The sequence below is a fragment of the Hyla sarda genome, chromosome 8 (genome assembly GCF_029499605.1).
Source record: "Hyla sarda isolate aHylSar1 chromosome 8, aHylSar1.hap1, whole genome shotgun sequence".
Classification (NCBI taxonomy): domain Eukaryota; kingdom Metazoa; phylum Chordata; class Amphibia; order Anura; family Hylidae; genus Hyla; species Hyla sarda.
In genome coordinates, this window is record NC_079196.1 from 184,539,142 (window position 1) to 184,558,788 (window position 19,647).

Below are 19,647 nucleotides of genomic sequence, written 5' to 3' on the forward strand. Positions count from 1 at the left end.
AGCAGTCATCCCGGCATATCGCCGAGGGGGGTCCTGAGACCCCTCCATGTCGGCGATCGCAGAAAATGGCATGTCAATTCAGACATGCGATTTTCTGCTATTCCGGGCTGATCGAGTCTCTGGTGACCCGATCACCCGGAAAATAGGGATGATCGGAGTTGTCAGTGACACCCCCGATCATCCAGCAGGAAAGGAGCGAGGTCGCAGTGCTGCGATCTCCTCCTATCCCCTGCCATTAGTCAGAACTGAGTTCTGGCCAATGGCAGCGCAGGACAGGGGGATGCCATGTAAACCCCCAGTTCTCCCCACCCCTGGATGTCGGGCAGAACCGGGGAGGGGGGAGAAGATGGAGACCGGTACCTTACCTGAAGATGGCATGGGGACCGAAGATCATCGTGGAGACTGCAGAGATCCTGGGGGGGGGGGGGGGGGGGGGAATGAAAGTGAAAGTAAAGCGATCTTTACTGTGGCAACCACTAGAAAGGCCGAACTACCAAGGCCAAAGGCTGTCTGGGCATGCTAGGAGTTGTAGTTTTGCAACATCTGGAGGGTCACATTTTGGAGACCACTGTTACAGTGGTGCCCAAACTGTAGCCCTCCTGATGTTGCCAAACTACAACTCTCAGCATGCCTAGACTGCCCAGGCATGCTGGGAGTTGTAGTTCTGTAACATCTGTCCCTTCAGATTTTGCAATTTTCATGACATTTTTGAAAATTGCTGCTCTACTTTGAAGCACTCTAATTTTTTCAAAAAGTAAAAATATGTCCATTTTATGATGCCAACATAAAGTAATCATATTCTATTTGTGAATCAATAAAAATGTATTTGGAATATCAATTTTCCTTACAAGTAGAGAGCTTCAAAGTTAGAAAAATGCTACATTTTCATGAAATTTGGGGATTTTTCACCAAAAAATGATGCAAGTAACGCCGAAAATTTAGCACCAAAATAAAGTAGAATATGTCACGAAAAAACTATCTCAGAATCAGAATATTCGGTAAAAGCGTTTTAGAGTTATCAATGCTTAAAGTGACAATGGTCAGAATTGCGAAAAAGGGCTCAGTCCTTAAGGTGAAAAAGGGCTATATCCTTAAGGGGTTAATTTTAATCAATTTTAATCAATGTAGGTGATGACAAAGAAATAAAACTCACGATTTATTCCCCAAATTCTGACGTACTTAGATATATCCCATACGTGGCCTTTATGCGCTATGTGTCTCTCACACAGGCCTCAGACATGAAGGCATGCAGTGTGGATTTTGGGGCATCCTTTTAGTTTAGAATATTTTGTTGGCATCATATAAAATTACGGGGGCCTTGGGGTGCAAAAATATTTTTGGGAGACAAGTTGACGCTTTCATTGGTACCATTCTGGGGTACATTTGACACGCTCATCTTTTTTTAATTTATTTTTTATGAGGTGGTATACATAAAAAAATCTATTCTGCGGTTGTTTTTTATTTGAATCTTTTAGGTTGTTCTTCATTCTGTGTAAATGACATGTTAACATGATACGATTACGACAATACCAAATTTATAGAATTTTTTATATTTTAGTTCATTTATGGCATAAAAACTTTTTTTTTTAAATCATGTTTGTAAGTCACCGCATTTGAGCTGTAACTTTTTTATTTTTTCACTGAGGCAATTGTGTGAGCACTCTTTTTTGCGGGACCTGTTGATGTATTTGGGGGAACTATTTTTGGGGGTGTATTATACATATAAATATAATTTTTTATTTTTTTTCAAATTTTTTTTGTCTATTTTTTTCACTTTTTTTTCCACTTTTTTCACACTTGTTTTTTTTTTACTATTATACACATAATTCAATGGAGTACACATCTGTACTCCATTGAATTATGCCTATGTCTGTCAGTACTGACAGGCATAGGATAGATAAGTCCCTACCTTAGGTAGGGACTGATCGCTAATGTTGCCATGACAACGGAGGCCATGGCAACCATCAGCACTCTGCTTTCACTTTGCAGAGCGCCGATCAGTGACAGAGTGAGCTCCATCCCTCTGTTACCTTAATAGACGCTGTGGTCTCAGTGACCACAGCGTCTACAGGGTTAACCCAGGATCGGAGTGCAGAACTCTAATGGGGCCACCCTCACCACCGATCACTTCACACAGTGAAGCAACGGAGGAGAGGGGGAAGGAGAATGCCCCGCACCAGATCCCTGCTATTGGTCCCTCTGTACTAACGGGCCAATAGCAGCGATCGTCGGCCTGGGACTGCTGCAACTGGTCCTTAGCTGGCTTCAGGGAGGCTTGGCTGTGCATCACAGCCAAGCTCAATAGACTGTCACAGCCCCTGGCGGCATTGTGACAGTTTATTGTCATCAGGTACATGTACGTGGTGATGCGGGAAGTCATCCCTAATCATCACGTACATGTACCTGATTTTGCGGGAAGGGGTTAAAGGAGTTCTTCAGTCTTAGACACTCATCCACTATCTGATCGTGGAGGGGGGAGGGGGGTCCGACCGCTAGAACCCCAGCCATCTCCTGTACGGGGACCCGCTATGTTCACACGGCAGAATTTTTGCAAAACATCCGAATGGGAAATTTCCAGCAGACATTCAGCAAAAAAAGACAGCGGCACAACATTCCTGCACTAAAACAGCTTCTAAAAAAAGGATTGACAAGTTATTTCCTTCTGCGGAGGCTGGAATCAGGATTTCTGCTGCAAATTTTTCCGCTGTGGAAATTCCGCCATGTGCATGGTGCAGCAGAATCCCATTCAAAACAATGAGACTGGGTTCACACTGCAGAATTTCTGCTGCGGTCTGGACCAGAAGGGAGTCTCCTAGTCACCAGATTTATAAGGCCATGAAAGTGACATAAAAATAATTTTTACAAGGAGTAAATTGCAAATCTTATTTCTTTTACCTGCTGTATCATATGCAAAAAAAAATATTTTAATGACAGTGCCCATTTAAAGGGGTACTCCGGTGGAAAACTTTTTTTTTTAATCACAGAGCTCTCTGCTGACATCATGACCACAGTGCCCTCTGCTGACATCTCTGTCCATTTTAGGAACTGTCCAGAGCAGCATATATTTTCTATGGGGATTTTTTCCTACTCTGGACAGTTCTTTAAGTATATAAGTATACATTGCATACTTAATAGGTGATATTTATTAGTAAAATGAAGTACGGTAAATATATTTGAATAATATTTCCATGGTTCTTTCACTGGTAACCCTAACCTAGATACTGTAGTTTAAGTATTGTGTCTACAGGACACTTTTCATGTACTGAATCTATGATTATTACCCAACAGCTAAAAAGTGTGTCCTATTCTTTTACATTTCAGGTTTTACATCTTATTTTAATTTTACAGAGATCATTAAACAGAATAGACTTGCTGAATTGTAATAAGATAGATCTTTACTTGTTAATGGGAACCTGTCAGCAGATTTATGCTGCCCCAACCTAGGATATACTGACGTACTGCCAGCCGACACACCAGTGGTATCACTATACTGCATTACCACATAGTCTGCCAATGCATGCCCTCTACTACATAGAACAAAGCAGGCCAGCAGCTATAAGGTGAGTAGAGATGTATACACCACTGTATGCATTGCTGTTCACTGCTATACTACACATTCACTCTGGTGAGTGCTCTCACACCCAGCCTGGCGAACGTGAAGTGAGCAGCGATGCATACAGTATGTGTCCCGTGGGCACCCCCACTCATTTTATCAATGCATTGCACTGTATACATCGGTGGGTGCTTAATCTGTATCTTAGTAGGGAGCTGTCAATCAAGTTAAACAAGTGGGGAGAAGCCAGAGGAGCGCCCCCCAGCTAACACTTTCCCAGTGCCCAGCTATTTTCGAAGCAGTGACTTACCTCCATTATATTCACTGCCCGCCCCAACGTATGTATTGTCAAGTTGGCCATTGCAGAACGTGGAATGAAGGAGGATGGTGTAAAAATCAATGAACCCTCCATATTAGCACCAACAGATTCTGGAAAGATTTTTGCAAAATGTTAAGAACAAAAGGTTTTCATTAAGAAAAGCCAAAAACACAAGTCAAATACATTGTTCTAACAACTGCAATTGTAATGAAGGAGTTAAAATTGTTGCTTATCTGGTTTGAGTATCGCATCTCCCATTGACCGCCAACTAACCATATGTAAATATCTGTGAGCTGCTGACCTCTTTTCTCGACTACTTCTAAGAGCTAATTCACTCTGAGCAGGCCAAGTAACTAGTCCGTAGTTCTTCTCCGAGACAGTAATATGAGAACTGGTCCTGTATCTTGTTCATGTTTTCTTGTTTTTCATACCAGGCAATCTTTCTCCATAAACCATATTCTCCCCATTTTTTGTTTCTGTACCTCTATTTTAGTTTTATTACTCAATTAAATATGAAAAAAATTGTTGCTTATCCACAATACATGGTTTAATCTGAATACATAAATCTTCCATTATCCCTACTGGAAGCACTAATTATAATGATGACGCCATTTTAAATACTGTATATATTAGTCACTGCATTGTAACTGCATTTTAGTAAGATCAATAAACTACTCATCTCATAGTGAGGGAAAAGAAAACGTACAATAAATTGGACACTGGGACAAGGACAGATATTTGCCCTGTAATTATTATGTGTCTGTTAAGGCCAGATTTGCTTATGTGGTTTTAGTACAATTTGTGCCTGAAGTCATCTTTGGATGCAAAAGAAAGGAAAAGTATACAAACAAGGCTTAAAGAGGTATTCCGGCCAAATACATCTTATCCCCTATCCAAAGGTCAGCCGGGTGCAGCAGGGAGATTGCGGGGGTCCCCTTTGGATAGGGGATAAGATGTCTAGCAGCAGAGTAGCCATTTAAAGAGTACCTCTCATGATCTTGTTAAATTTTATAGTCCTCCCAGTTCACTGCCCCAATCATGATAAACCACCTCCTGACTTTATTTTTATAATTTTTTAGTTGTTCTACCTTGATATTGTTCTGTTTTTTCTGCTCAGTCAGATTCACAGACTGGAAAGGGGTGTTTCCCAGCAGGCGTGACATCATCTGAAGCCATACAGGGGAGAACTTCCTCCCTCACTCTGCTGCACACAGGCCAGAGCAGTTCAGTGTGTGAGGTGAGCTTTGATTGGCTAAGGCTGCACACCCCCCTCAGCACTCCAGACTGCATTTCCTGTTCTTGGACTTCTGCCAGACCAGCAGGAGTCCAAAGTCTGTGCAAGAGATAGGGGTAAATGTGCTCTGGACAAGTAGGGAGACCCCTATTGGCCGCTTTTTTAAACACAAATAAAACATACTTAATTCCGTAAGGAGTACAATAGCAGCACATTTTTTAATGAGAGTGCCCATTTAAGAGTTGGTTCTCATGTGTCTGGCAATTTTGCATAATTTCTCTCTGGCGTGGTTGGGTTGTATAAAAAGTTGTGGATGGACAGGTGTTCAGAGGTCAAGAGCTGTGTTCCATGTTAGCCTATGGAGAGTCGACGTGCAATGCATCCAGCTTGTTGCATCTGGTGTCCCATTTACCGTGGCTCTAGATCCCTGAATATATGGGAACAAACCCTCAGACTTTTCCCCTTTTTTGTGTTTGCTAAAATAACTGCTTGTGAGAATCCAGCATAATGAAATCATGCACACTAATGTTAATAAATATCTATGCTATTGAGAAGCATGGTCTCAGTATCAGACCTCCTACTCTGTATTGTAATCTTGGGACATTTGAAGCTCCTCCTCATTCCTAGAGAGACCAGCCACAATTTACATGTCTTTGCAGTCCCTCTTATTGGGCAATACTGTAAAAACAAGTCAGATGGGGGAAACATCTGTATGTGCTGCTTTGCTAGTGCAATATGGTGGGTAATGGTCTTGTACCTGAATGAACTGTAGCATCTGAATATGTGGAGTATTTCCATGATTCGCCCTCAAAATCCTTGGTTAGAATGTCGTCAGGGAGGATATCTGCAATGGCTTGTTTTAGCGGATCGTCAGATTCGAGGAGTTGTGACAGGTGACTCCATACAAAAGACCCCACTGAAATGAGAAGCATAGGTTATAAATGACCATAAACCTCCAGAATCTATGGTTCCCTGCAGTCAAAAGTGAAGTTTTAGGTTTGCAGCTTTAAATCCTTAGCCCTGTCCTCACATTAACTTCTTTAATAAAACTCAATTAAGATGTAATAATAGAAGCTGTTTTCAGAATGATCAGAAAATGCAAATCTTAACAGGACACTCTCTTACAGACATAAATTTCCGAGCCATTTCATTTCCATCTTATAAGTCTGTCTTGTGTGAATAAATCAATTCCCTAATGAAGTAATTTAACGTCCTCTCCTAGATCCGGAGGCCAAGAGACGTGACAGGCTGCCAAGGCTTCTCTCTAGAATGCAGGAATTTGTGTCCTTTTATTCCCCAGAAAGACAACTTATTTTAGGAATTGATAACAAGATTAGTACGGTGCACATCAAGAGATGGATAACATCCACCAGTGTGCTCTCTATCACCCAAAGTGCAAGAAAAAGTGCAAACGTGTCACACAAAAAAAATGTGCGCAACATGGCCCCATTCATTCTTTTCTTTACATGGATCAGTCGTCCTGGTCCCTTAGCAGGAAAACAGCCCCAAAGCATGATGTTTCCACCCCCATGCTTCACAGTAGGTATGGTGTTCTTTGGATGCAACTCAGCATTCTTTCTCCTCCAAACATGACAAGTTAAGTTTTTACCAAAAAGTTCTACTTTGGTTTCATCTGACCATATGACATTCTGCCAATACTCTTGTGGATCATCTAAATGTCCTCTAGCAAACTTCAGACGGGCCCGGACCTGTACTGGCTTAACCCTTTAAGGACCAAGCCCATTTTGACCTTAAAGGGGTACTCTGGTGGAAAACTTTTTTTTTTTTTTTTTAATCACCTGGTGCCAGAAAGTTCAACAGATTTGTAAATTACTTCTATTAAAAAATCTTAACCCTTTCAGTACTTATTAGGTGCAGAATACTACAGAGGAAATTCTTTCTTTTTGGAACACAGAGATCAAGAGCACAGTGCTCTCTGCTGACATCTGTGTCCCTTTTAAGAACTGTCCAGAGTAGGAGAAAATCCCCATAGCAAACATATGCTGCTCTGGACAGTTCTAAAAATGAGATGTCAGCAGAGAGCACTGTGCTCATGATGTCAGCGGAGAGTTCTGTGTTCCAAAAAGAAAATAATTTCCTCTGTAGTATTCAGCAGCTAATAAGTACTAGAAGGATTAAGATTTTTTAATAGAAGTAACTTACAAATCTGTTTAACTTTCTGGCACCAGTTAATTAAAAAAAAAAAGTTTTCCACTGGAGTACCCCTTTAAGGACCAGGCCAATTTTATTTTTGCGTTTTCGTTTTTTCCTCCTCGCCTTCTAAAGTCCATAACTCTTTTATATTTCCATCTACAGACCCATATAAGGGTTTGTTTTTTGCGTGACTAATTGTACTTTGTAATGATACCTCTAATTTTTCCAAAAAATATATGGCAAACCCAAAGAATTATTTTTTTAGGGAGGAAATTTTAATGAAAACCACAATTTGCTAATTTTAGAGGGTTTTGTTTTCACACTGCACACTTTACAGTAAAAATTACATGTGTTCTTTATTTTGTGGGTTAATACGATTAAAAATTATACCCATGACTATATACCTTTCTATTTTTGTACGGCTTAAAAAAACTCAAACTTTTTGTACAAAATCAGTAATATAAAATCACCCTATTTTGACCATTTATAACGTTTTCATTTTTCCGTGTATAGGGCGGTATAAGGGCTCATTTTTATGTGCCGTCATCTGTACTTTTTATCAATATCACATTTGCATATATTAAACTTTTAGATCACATTTTATAAAACATTTTTGGAATAAAATGTGACAAAAAAGCTGCATTTTTGGCCTTTTAATTTTTTTTACGTTTACACCGTTCATAGTACGGGATCATTAACATTATATTTTGATAGTTCGGACATTTACGCATGCGGCGATACCAAATATGTTTATAAAAAAAACATTTACGCTTTTTGGGGGTAAAATGGGAAAAAGGGACAATTTACATTATTGGGGGAGGGGATTTTTCACTTTTTTTTTATTTTTCCATTTTTCAACTTTTTTATTTTTTTTACACTTTTTATGTCCCCATAGGGGACTATCAATAGCAAGCAGTTGATTATAGCACTGATCAGTATTATCGGCTGTCTTCTGCTCTGGTCTGCTCGATCTCAGACCAGAGCAGAAGACCCGAGGAGACGGTCTGCGGGCGATCCGATCATGTATTTTAACATGCATATTGTCGCAGATGCCATGATCTGTATTGATCGCGGCATCTGAGGGTTTAATGGCGGACATCCGCGAGATCGCGGATGTCGGCTATTACTGGCGGGTCCCTGGCTGCTGATAGCAGCTGGGATCTACAGTGTATGACGCGAACACCGCTCCAATGCTCGCGGTCATACACAGGACGTAAATGTACGTCCTGGTGTGCTAAGTACCTCCGCACCAGGACGTACATTTACATCCATGGTCGTTAAGGGGTTTATCTGCACATCATTTGGCAAATTTTTGCCCCGTATACTCTTTTTCCCCGCACCTAAAACCGTGGTCGACCACGGTTTTAGGTCCGATTTTAAAAGCGCATACGGGGTAAAAATAAGCCGACCGAACGTTTCACTGCGGTCGGCTCATTGAAATGAATTACATACGGGAGCGCATTAGAAAGGCATACGGGAGCGCACGTTTTAACTCTCCCCTGCCGTATGCGCTCGCGTATGGGTGAAAACGTAATGGGAACCCAGTCTAAGATATTATTGTTTGTCTATTCTATCTGCCCAGTGGATGCAGCATGAGAAAAAGGCTTTACAAAAGTAATCGCAGGATAGACATCTTCACATAAACTGCCATGCAACTTTTGCTACAATTTAGCAGCAATTGTTCTTACATGTTCCAAGTAGTTTTACAGTCTTATATAATGTTTTTATTGAAAAGTTATGCAACTTGCTTATAATAATAATAATAATAATAATAATAATAATAATTAATGCTTTCCCATTTCTTTTCTTGCTGACAGTCAGTTCATGGTAATAATAATGTCATCCTATTAATTATTTTCATGGCAGAAGTTCTAAGGTTGTTAATAGCTGTTAATAAAACAATTACATTGATTCTGGCATGAAAAATACCCTTTTTCTCATCTTTTGATTTTGCTCCTCTTGGTGCAACTTATAAGAGAGCGAATTCAGGGATGGACTAAGAACTCATGGGGCCCCTGGGCAATTGAAGCTCATAGGGCCCCCATGCGTGTCGGCATCAGGCAGTTCAGCATTATCAACCAATGAGAAGGCTGATGCTGGGCGATGTCCAGCATTAACCCTCAAAACCTCATCTAAAATGCCTAGCTCAGTGGGTTGATTGGGACTACCGCCACAAAATCTCGGGATCCCGATCAGCTGTGAGGAAGGTGGGAGGACCCTTACCTGCCTTCTAGCTGTACAATTCATGCTCCAATAGTGCAGGCAGCAAAAATGCCAAAAGTCCAGAATTACAGATTTTATGGTCACTTAAAAAAAAAAAATAATTTTTTTAAGTGATCAAAAAATCCCATCAAAACAAAAATGGTAGCAATAAAATCTACAGATCACGGCGCATGGTCCATAAAATTAACACTCATACATCCTCATACTTGGAAAAATAAGTGTTATAGGGGTCAGAAGAATACGATTTTGAGCATACTTATTTTTTTGTACAAACATTTATTTTTTTAAAGTAGTAAACTAAAATAAAACCTATATAAATTGGGCATCACTGTAATTGTATGGACCATCAGAACAAGGATAATGGGGGAGATTTATCAAAACCTGTGCAAAGGAAAAATTGCCCAGTTGCCCATAGCAACCAATCAGATCACTTCTTTCATTTTGCAGAGGCCTTGTTAAAAATGAAAGAAGCAAGCCGATTGGTTGCTGGGCAACTTTTCCTCTGGACAGGTTTTAATAAATCTCCCCCAATGTGTCATTTATATTGCAAAGGGCACTGTGTAGAAACAGAAATTAGCAAAATGGCATTATAGACACACACACACACACACATATATATATATATATATATATATATATATATATATATATATAGATAACCCCCCTCCGATGCAGAGTTAAAAGGGTTGGCCAACTTTTAATGTCTTTATTTAACCCTTTCCCCTATCCACTCCTGGATATAGGGTACTAGAGCAGTGTTTTCTAACAGGGTGCCACCAGCTGTTGCAAAACTACAACTCCCAGCATGCTGTCCAAGCATGCTGGGAGTTGTAGTTTTGCAACAGCTGCAGGTGCACTGTTTGGAAGACACTGTACTAGAGCCTTCATGTATTCCTCACATGTGTAGTGTATAAATCAGTGTTTTCTAATCAGGGTGCCTCCAGCTGTTGCAAAACTACAACTTCCAGCATGACTGGACAATCTTTAGCTGGGAGATGTAGTTTTGAAACAGCTGGAGGCACCCTGGTTGGAAAAGCCTGGTGTGTGTGTATAGACAGGGTTGTGATTAAGCACTTCCAGGCGACCTCCGAGGCGTCAGCTCAAGAACACTTTTTTTTCTTAATGGGCTGACCATAGAAGGAGAGCTTATCTCTATCTGTGTCCTAAGACGCAGCTACTTCTAGTTCTTGTCCGGGCACATGACCGCAGGCTCGACCTTAAAACTAAACAATAAAATAATTCTAATTAAAAAAAAGTTGCAGGCATTTGGAAAGTCCTCCCCCCTTTCACTTTTTTCCACATTTTGTTGTGTTGCGGCCTTATGCTAAAATAACATAAAAAAAAAGTGTTTTGCCCTATCATTCTGCACTCAATACCCCATACTGACAAAGTAAAGACAGAATGTGAGAAATCTTTGCTAATTTATTGAAAAGAAAAAACTAAAATACTGCATTGACCTAACTATTCAAACCCTTTCCTCAGTACCCAGCCGAAGCCCCTGTGGCAGAGATTACAGCTTCCAGTCTTCTCGGGTAAGATGCCACAAGGATTACACACCTGGAATTGGGGATTTTAGTTTAGATGGGAAACGTCATTGAAAGCCATTTTTAGGTATTTTCAGAGATATTTGATTGGGTTTAAAAGGGTATTTTGGTGCTAAGACATCTTATCCCCTATACAAAGAATAGGGGATAAGATGCCTGATCGTGGAGGTCCCGCCGCTGGGGACCCCCGTGATCTTGCACGCAGCACCCTGTTATAATCAGTCCCCAGAACATGTTCGCTTCAGGTCTGATTACTGCCGATCACGGGGGCCGCCCCCGTGTGAGGTCATGCTCCGCCCCCTCAATGCAAGCCTATGGGAGGGGGCGTGGCAGCTGTCATGCCCCCTCCTATAGGCTTGCATTGAGGGGGGTGGAGCATGATGTCACATGGGGGCGGGGCCGTGACGTCACAATGCTCCGGCCCCCGTGATCGCCAGTAATCAGACACGGAGCGAACATTCTCGGCAGGACCTCGGCGATCAGGCATCTTATCTCCTATCCTTTGGATAGGGGATAAGATGTCTTAGCGCCGGAGTACGCCTTTAAGTCAGCTCTGGCTGGGCCACACAAGAACACAGATTTGTCCCTAAGTCATTCCTTTGTTGTTTTGGCTGTGTCCTTAGGGTCATTGTCCTTGATCAGGCTTCCATTAGGAATATCTTTGTACTTCACTCTATTCAGCTTTACTGTTATGTTACTGCAGAGGACCTGCTTCTTCCCAGACAAACATAAAGCTATTTCACTTGGTGGTCCGGCAGTAAACAGATCACTATACTATACAGATCACTATACAGGGAGCTGGCAGAAGGGAAAGTGCCTGTACATGTGCAACCACCAGCTTAGTGCAACATTAGATGGGCATACACATTACTATACACTTTAAGCACCAGTTGGCACCAAATTACATAAGCAAAGGGGTACTCCCCCCTAGACATCTTATCCCCTGATGTCTGATCGTGGGAGTCCTACCACTGGGGACCCCACGATCTCGGCTGCAGCACCCCAGACATCCGATGCACGGAGCGAACTTCACTCCATGCCGGATGACTGGTGATGTGGGGAGGAGGCTTGTGATGTCACGGTCATGCCTGCTCATGACGTCACGGCTACGCCCCCTCAATGCAAGTCTATGAAAGGGTGTGTGTCAGTCACGCCCCCTCCCACAGACTTGCATCGAGGGTGTGTGGCTGTGACCTCACGAGTGGGGCATGGCCATGATGTCCCCAACGGTGGGACCCCCGCGTTCAGACATCTTATCCTCTATCCTTTGGATAAGCTTAGGATTACATTGTTAAACAGGGGGGGGGGTTATGGGGGTGATGAGAGGTGCTGGGGGGGTGATGAGAGGTGCTGGGGGTGATGAGAGGTGCAGGGGGGGTTATGGGGGTGATGAGATGTGCTGGGGGGTAATGAGAGGTGCAGGGGGGTTATGGGGGTGATGAGAGGTTCTGGGGGGGGGTAATGAGAGGTGCGGGGGGGGTGATGAGAGGTGCAGGGGGGTTATGGGGGTGATGAGAGGTGCTGGGGGGGTAATCAGAGGTGCAGGGGGGTGATGAGAGGTGCAGGGGGGTTATGGGGGTTATGAGAGGTGCTGGGGGGGTAATGAGAGGTGCAGGGGGGTGATGAGAGGTGCAGGGGGGGTGATGAGAGGTGCAGGGGGGGTTATGGGGGTAATGAGAGGTGCTGGGGGGGTAATCAGAGGTGCAGGGGGGTTATGGGGGTTATGAGAGGTGCTGGGGGGGTAATGAGAGGTACAGGGGGGTGATGGGAGGTGCAGGGGGGTTATGGGGGTGATCAGAGGTGCTGGGGGGGTAATGAGAGGTGCAGGGGGGTGATGAGAGGTGTAGGGGGTTATAAGGTTGATAAGAGGTGCAGGGGGGAGGTTATGGGGGGATGAGAGGTAATGGGGGGGTAATGAGAGGTGCAGGGGGGTAATGGGGGATGAGAGGCGCAGTGGGGGGTTATGGGGGTGATGAGAGGTGCAGGGGGGTGATGAGTGGTGTAGGGGAGTTATGGGGGTGATAAGAGATGCAGGGGGGTTATGGGGGTGATGAGAGGCGCAGGGGGGTTTATGGGGGTGATGAGGGTGCAGGGGGGTGATGAGAGGTGCAGGGGGGTGATGGGAGGTGCAGGGGGGAGGTTATGGGGGTGATAAGAGGTGCAGGGGGGAGGTTATGGGGGGATGAGAGGTAATGGGGGGTAATGAGAGGTGCAGGGGGGTAATGGGGGATGAGAGGCGCAGTGGGGGGTTATGGGGGTGATGAGAGGTGCAGGGGGGTGATGAGAGGTGTAGGGGGGTTATGGGGGTGATAAGAGATGCAGGGGGGTTATGGGGGTGATGAGAGGCGCAGGGGGGGTTATGGGGGTGATGAGGGTGCAGGGGGGTGATGAGAGGTGCAGGGGGGTGATGGGAGGTGCATGGGGGAGGTTATGGGGGTGATAAGAGGTGCAGGGGGGTGATGAGAGGTGCAGGGGGTTTATGGGGGGGTGGGAGGTGCTGGGGGGTGATGAGAGGTGCAGGGGGGTTATGGGGGTGATAAGATATGCAGGGGGTTATGGGGGTGATGAGAGGTGCAGGGGGGGGGGTATGGGGGTGATGGGAGGTGCAGGGGGGTGATGAGAGGTGCAGGGGGGTCATGGAGGTGATAAGAGGTGCAGGGGGAGGTTATGGGGTGGTGAGAGGTGCAGGGGGGTGATGAGAGGTGCAGGGGGTTTATGGGGGGTGAGAGGTGCTGGGGGGTGATGAGAGGTGCAGGGGGGTGATGAGAGGTGCAGGGGGGTTATGGGGGTGATAAGATATGCAGGGGGGTTATGGGGGTGATGAGAGGTGCAGGGGGGTATGGGGGTGATGGGAGGTGCAGGGGGGTGATGAGAGGTGCAGGGGGTTATGGAGGTGACAAGAGGTGCAGAGGGGAGGTTATGGGGGTGATGAGAGGTGCAGGGGGGTGATGAGAGGTGCAGGGGGTTTATGGGGGGGATGAGAGGTGCTGAGGGTGATGAGAGGTGCAGGGGGGATTATGGGGGTGATGAGAGGTGCAGGGGGTGATGAGAGGTGCAGGGGGGTTATGGGGGTGATAAGAGATGCAGGGGGGTTATGGGGGTGATGAGAGGCGCAGGGGGGGTTATGGGGGTGATGAGAGGTGCAGGGGGTGATGAGAGGTGCAGGGGGGTTATGGGGGTGATGAGAGGTGCAGGGGGGTTATGGGGGCTATGAGAGGGGCAGGGAGGTTATGGGAGTGATGAGAGGTGCAGGGGGGGTTATGAGGGTGATGAGAGGTGCAGGGGGGTTATGGGGTTGATGAGAGGTGCAGGGGGGTGATGAGAGGTGCAGGGGGGGTTATGGGGGGTGAGAGGTGCAGGGGGGTTATGGGGGTGATGAGAGGCGCAGGGGGGTTATGGAGTGGATGAGAGGTTCAGGGGGGGTTATGGGGGTGATGAGGAGAGGAGGGGGGGAATAGTAGTGATGAGGAGGGGTTTGGCGGGGTTTTTGTGGGTGATGAGGACACAGAGGATAAGAGGGGGTGTATATGTATATATGATGTGTATGCATGTATGTCAGAATATATTCATGGTACAGTGTGGGGCAGTATTATATTCAGGGTACAGTGTGTGGCAGTATTATATTCAGGGTACAGTCTGGGGCAGCATTATATTTAGTGGGTACAGTGTATAGCAGTATCATATTAAGGGTACAGTGTGGGTCAGTATTTTCTTTAGGGTACAGTGTATAGCAGTATTATATTCAGGGTACATTCTGGGGAAGGATTATATTTAGTGGGTACAGTGTGGGGCAGGATTATATTTAGTGGGTACAGTGTATAGCAGTATTATATTCAGGGTACAGTCTGGGGCAGCATTATATTTAGTGGGTACAGTGTATAGCAGTCTTATATTCAGGGTACGGTGTATAGCAGTATTATATTCAGGGTACAGTGTGGGGCAGTATTTTATTTAGGGTACAATTTCTGGCAAGGTTGTATAATGATTACTGTCTTCATGCAGAGGATGAGGATCTGGTGAGGAGCCAATGATGTCTGGATGTCAGACTCTGCAGAGAAGATGGAGTTGGAGGAAGACCTGGTCTCTGGACCCAATGAAGAAGAAAAGATAACAGAAAGATGTCACTCAAGTCAGAAGACATCACTCAGGTCACTGATATCATTGTGTATTCTCCTGACTGTCCCATCAGAGCTGTAGTCACTTGTAAGTTCTGGAGTGATGATGGGTAAAACTGTGTCCAATCTGTGTCTCTCCAGCTGTTACAAAACTACAACTCCCATTGCCAGTGGCTCTCCAGACATGATGGGAGTTTTAGCTTTCCAACAGCTGGAGAACCACTTCAACTGAGGTGATCGGTGGGGGTCTCAACAGTACCCCCCAGGATCTCCTGCACAGGCCCCGGCAGTTTGCTGGAAGCTGACGTCTGTACCCCGCAAGAAGACGGCATCCCCCCCTCCAGCCGACTGCCGGGACAACGTGCAGGAGATAGGGGGGGGGGGCCCAATGCTTCGATCCCCTGCGAACTATAACTTATCTTTAAAATAATACTGGGGGCAGGCCACGGGGGGGGGGCACCATAAGGTTAGCTTGCACAGGGCACCTGAACACCTAAGGCCGGCCCTGACCATAGGAACCTACAGTCTGAAGATGGGGTCCTTTTAGGTATGCTCTCTGTCCTTTGCAGAGCTCCTTGGGCATGGAGCTGCCTCGATTATCAATGTTATGGAGACATCAATCAGCTATAGGACATTGCATACGGGAGGGGTTTCGTCCACATGATTGTGACTTGTACCCCTCTTGTCCGAGAAGCTATACATCTGAGATGTATCGAATACCGAAGTGGAGCACGAGGGAGCAGAACAGGTAACACCATTTCCGCTCCCCAGATAACCCCTTTCTTAATGGCTTATTCTCAGTCATACATCACATTTTACTACAGATTTTTTTTTACAAATTCAGAATTCAGGAGAGTGAACATAGGATCATATTCTATAAGATTTTTTACTCATATCCTTCAAATTCATAAAACAGACCTATATTAAAACTATATTTTAATATTAGGGCTTTCAAGAATTGGCATGAACTGGGCAATAACTTTGCCGTTCTTTATTATCAGTGTCACAGTAAATGTGAAGGATGAATATTTTTAGCCCATATTCTCAGGGCAAAATTTGCTTCTTTCTACACTCATAATGAGGAGATTTAAAAGCAGTGAATCACCATGATGATCTACATACACTGCTCTTTACTAGTGTTGTTCACGAATATTCGCGAATTTTGCGAATATAGCGCTATATATTCGTAATTACGAAAATTCGTTTTTATTTTATTTTTATTTTTTTTCACAGTACACATCACAGTGATCACCCCTCTCTGCTTCCAGCTTGTGTGGTGTAAAGAAGGCTGTAATACTACTGTGTGAGACTGGCGTGCAAAAATTTGCATATACGAAATATATGCATATGCTAATTTTGTATATGCTAATATTCACATATGTTAATTTTCGCATATGCGAAAATAAAACGAGAATATAACGAATATGCGAATATACGCGAATATATGGCGAATATTCGTCCATATATTCGCGAATATTCGCGAATTCGAATATGGCCTATGCCGCTCAACACTACTCTTTACTTTCCCACATAACATTGTGTATCTTAACTATTTGCTACACCAAGTTTTTTAAAATAAATGAGGAGATTCATCAATCTTATTATCACTTGATGTATGAAATTATGGGTTAGTAAAAATTGCGCAAAGAATCCACATTTTGCATTTCAGACATCCCTTGAAATGATTTACATGTACATGAAAATGCCTGAATTGGTTATTATCTCTTATGCAATAGAGGTACTGTTCATTTACAGGTATACGTTCAACCTTTGTGCCCTCTCAGAACCGGTATAATGTACATCACAAACATAGTTAAAGGGGTACACCAGTGGAAAACAATTTTTTTTAATCAACTGGGACCAGAAAGTTAAACAGATTTGTAAATTACTTTTATTAAAAATCTTAATCCTTCCAGTACTTATCAGCTAATGTATACTACAGAGGAAGTTATTTTCTTTTTGAAGTTCCTTTCTATCTGACCACAGTGCTCTCTGCTGACACCTCTGTCCATGTCAGCAACTGTCCAGAGCAGGAGAAAATCCCCATAGCAAACCACTCCTGCCCTGGACAGTTCCTGACATGGACAGAGGTGTAAGCAGAGAGCACTGTGGTCCGACAGAAAGGAAATTCAAAAAGAAAAGAACTTCCTCTGTAGTATACAGCAGCTGATAAGTACTAGAAGAATTAATATTTTTTTTATAGAAGTAATTTACAAATCTGTTTAACTTTCTGGCATCAGTAGAGTAAAAAAATATATATATATGTTCTCCACTGGAGTACTCCTTTAACCCCTTAAGGACCGAGCCCTTTTTCACCTTAAGGACCGGAGCGTTTTTTGCAATTCTGACCACTGTCACTTTAAACATTAATAACTCTGGAATGCTTTTAGTTATCATTCTGATTCCGAGATTGTTTTTTCGTGACATATTCTACTTTAACTTAGTGGTAACATTTTATGGTAAGTTGCATCCTTTCTTGGTGAAAAATCCCAAAATTTGATGAAAAAAATGAAAATTTTGCATTTTTCTAACTTTGAAGCTCTCTGCTTGTAAGGAAAATGGATATTCAAAATAATTTTTTTTTTGGTTCACATATACAATATGTCTACTTTATGTTTGCATCATAAAATTTATGAGTTTTTACTTTTGGAAGACACCATAGAGCTTCAAAGTTCAGCATCAATTTTGAAATTTTTCACAAAATTTTCAAACTCGCTATTTTTCATGGACCAGTTCAGGTTTGAAGTGGATTTGAAGGGTCTTCATATTAGAAATACCCCATAAAAGACCCCATTATAAAAACTACACCCCACAAAGTATTCAAAATGACATTCAGTAAGTGTATTAACCCTTTAGGTGTTTCACAGGAATAGCAGCAAAGTGAAGGAGAAAATTCAAAATCTTCATTTTTTACACTCACATGTTCTTGTAGACCCAATTTTTGAATTTTTGCAAGGGGTAAAAAGGAGAAAATTTTTACTTGTATTTGAAACCCAATTTCTCTCGAGTAAGCACATACCTCATATGTCTATGTTAATTGTTCAGTGGGCGCAGTAGAGGGCTCAGAAGGGAAGGAGCGACAAATGGTTTTTGGGGGGCATGTCACCTTTAGGAAGCCCCTATGGTGCCAGGACAGCAAAAATACACACATGGCATACCATTTTGGAAACTAGACCCCTCAGGGAATGTAACAAGGGGTAAAGTGAACCTTAATACCCCACAGGTGTTTCACGACTTTTGCATATGTAAAAAAAAATTATTTTTTTTACCTAAAATGCTTGGTTTCTCAAAAATTTTACATTTTTAAAAAGGGTAATAGCAGAAAATACCCCCCAAAATTTGAAGCCCAATTTCTCCCGATTCAGAAAACACCCCATATGGGGGTGAAAAGTGCTCTGCTGGCACACTACAGGTCTCAGAAGAGAAGGAGTCACATTCGGCTTTTTGAAAGCAAATTTTGATATGGGGGCATGCCGCATTTAGGAAGCCCCTATGGTGCCAGGACAGCAAAAAAAAAAACACATGGCATACCATTTTGGAAACTAGACCCCTCGGGGAACGTAACAAGGGGTTAAGTGAACCTTTATACCCCACAGGTGTTTCATGACTTTTGTATATGTAAAAAAAAAAAATATTTTTTTACCTAAAATGCCTGTTTTCCCAAAAATTTTACATTTTTAAAAAGGGTAATAGCAGAAAATATCCGCCAAAATTTGAAGCCCAATTTCTCCCGAGTACGGCAATACCCCATATGTGTCCCTAAACTGTTGCCTTGAAATACGACAGGGCTCCAAAGTGAGAGCGCCATGCGCATTTGAGGCCTAAATTAGGGACTTGCATAGGGGTGGACATAGGGGTATTCTACGCCAGTGATTCTCAAACAGGGTGCCTCCAGCTGTTGTAAAACTCCCAGCATGCCTGGACAGTCAGTGGCTATCTGGCAATACTGGGAGTAGTTGTTTTGCAACAGCTGGAGGCTCCGTTCTGGAAACAGTGGCGTACCAGACGTTTTTCATTTTTATTGGGGAGGGGGGCTGTGTAGGGGTATGTGTATATGTAGTGTTTTTTACTTTTTATTTTATTTTGTGGTAGTGTAGTGTTTTTAGGGTACAGTCGCACGGGCGGGGAGTTCACAGTAGTTTCTCGCTGGCAGTTTGAGCAGCGGCACAAAATTTGCTGCAGCTCAAACTTGCAGCCGGATACTTACTGTAATCCTCCGCCCATGTGAGTGTACCCTGTACATTCACATTGGGGGGGGGGAACATCCAGCTGTTGCAAAACTACAACTCCCAGCATGGACGGTCTATCAGTGCATGCTGGGAGTTGTAGTTTTGCAACAGCTGGAGACACACAGGTTGTGAAACACCGAGTTTGGTAACAAACTCGGTGTTTTGCAACCAGTGTGCCTTCAGCTGTTGCAAAAGCTACAACCCCCAGCATGTACGGACAGCGGAAGGGCATGCTGGGTCTTGTAGTTATGCAACAGCCGGAGGCATACTACATTG

General features: G+C 43.6%; 1 protein-coding gene across 5 annotated transcripts in view; it reads right to left on the reverse strand.

Annotated features, from left to right (window-relative positions):
* LOC130283871 (uncharacterized) overlaps positions 1 to 19,647 on the reverse strand; it is a 417,906-nt gene that overhangs the window by 270,327 nt on the left and 127,932 nt on the right. For all 5 annotated transcript variants that reach the window (XM_056533499.1, XM_056533498.1, XM_056533496.1 and 2 more), the window contains 2 exons: positions 5,864 to 6,022; positions 3,864 to 3,982 (listed from right to left, as the gene is read on the reverse strand). In XM_056533499.1, coding sequence (XP_056389474.1) covers positions 3,864 to 3,982; positions 5,864 to 6,022 — 278 coding nt within the window. The remainder of the gene's footprint in view (positions 1 to 3,863; positions 3,983 to 5,863; positions 6,023 to 19,647) is intronic.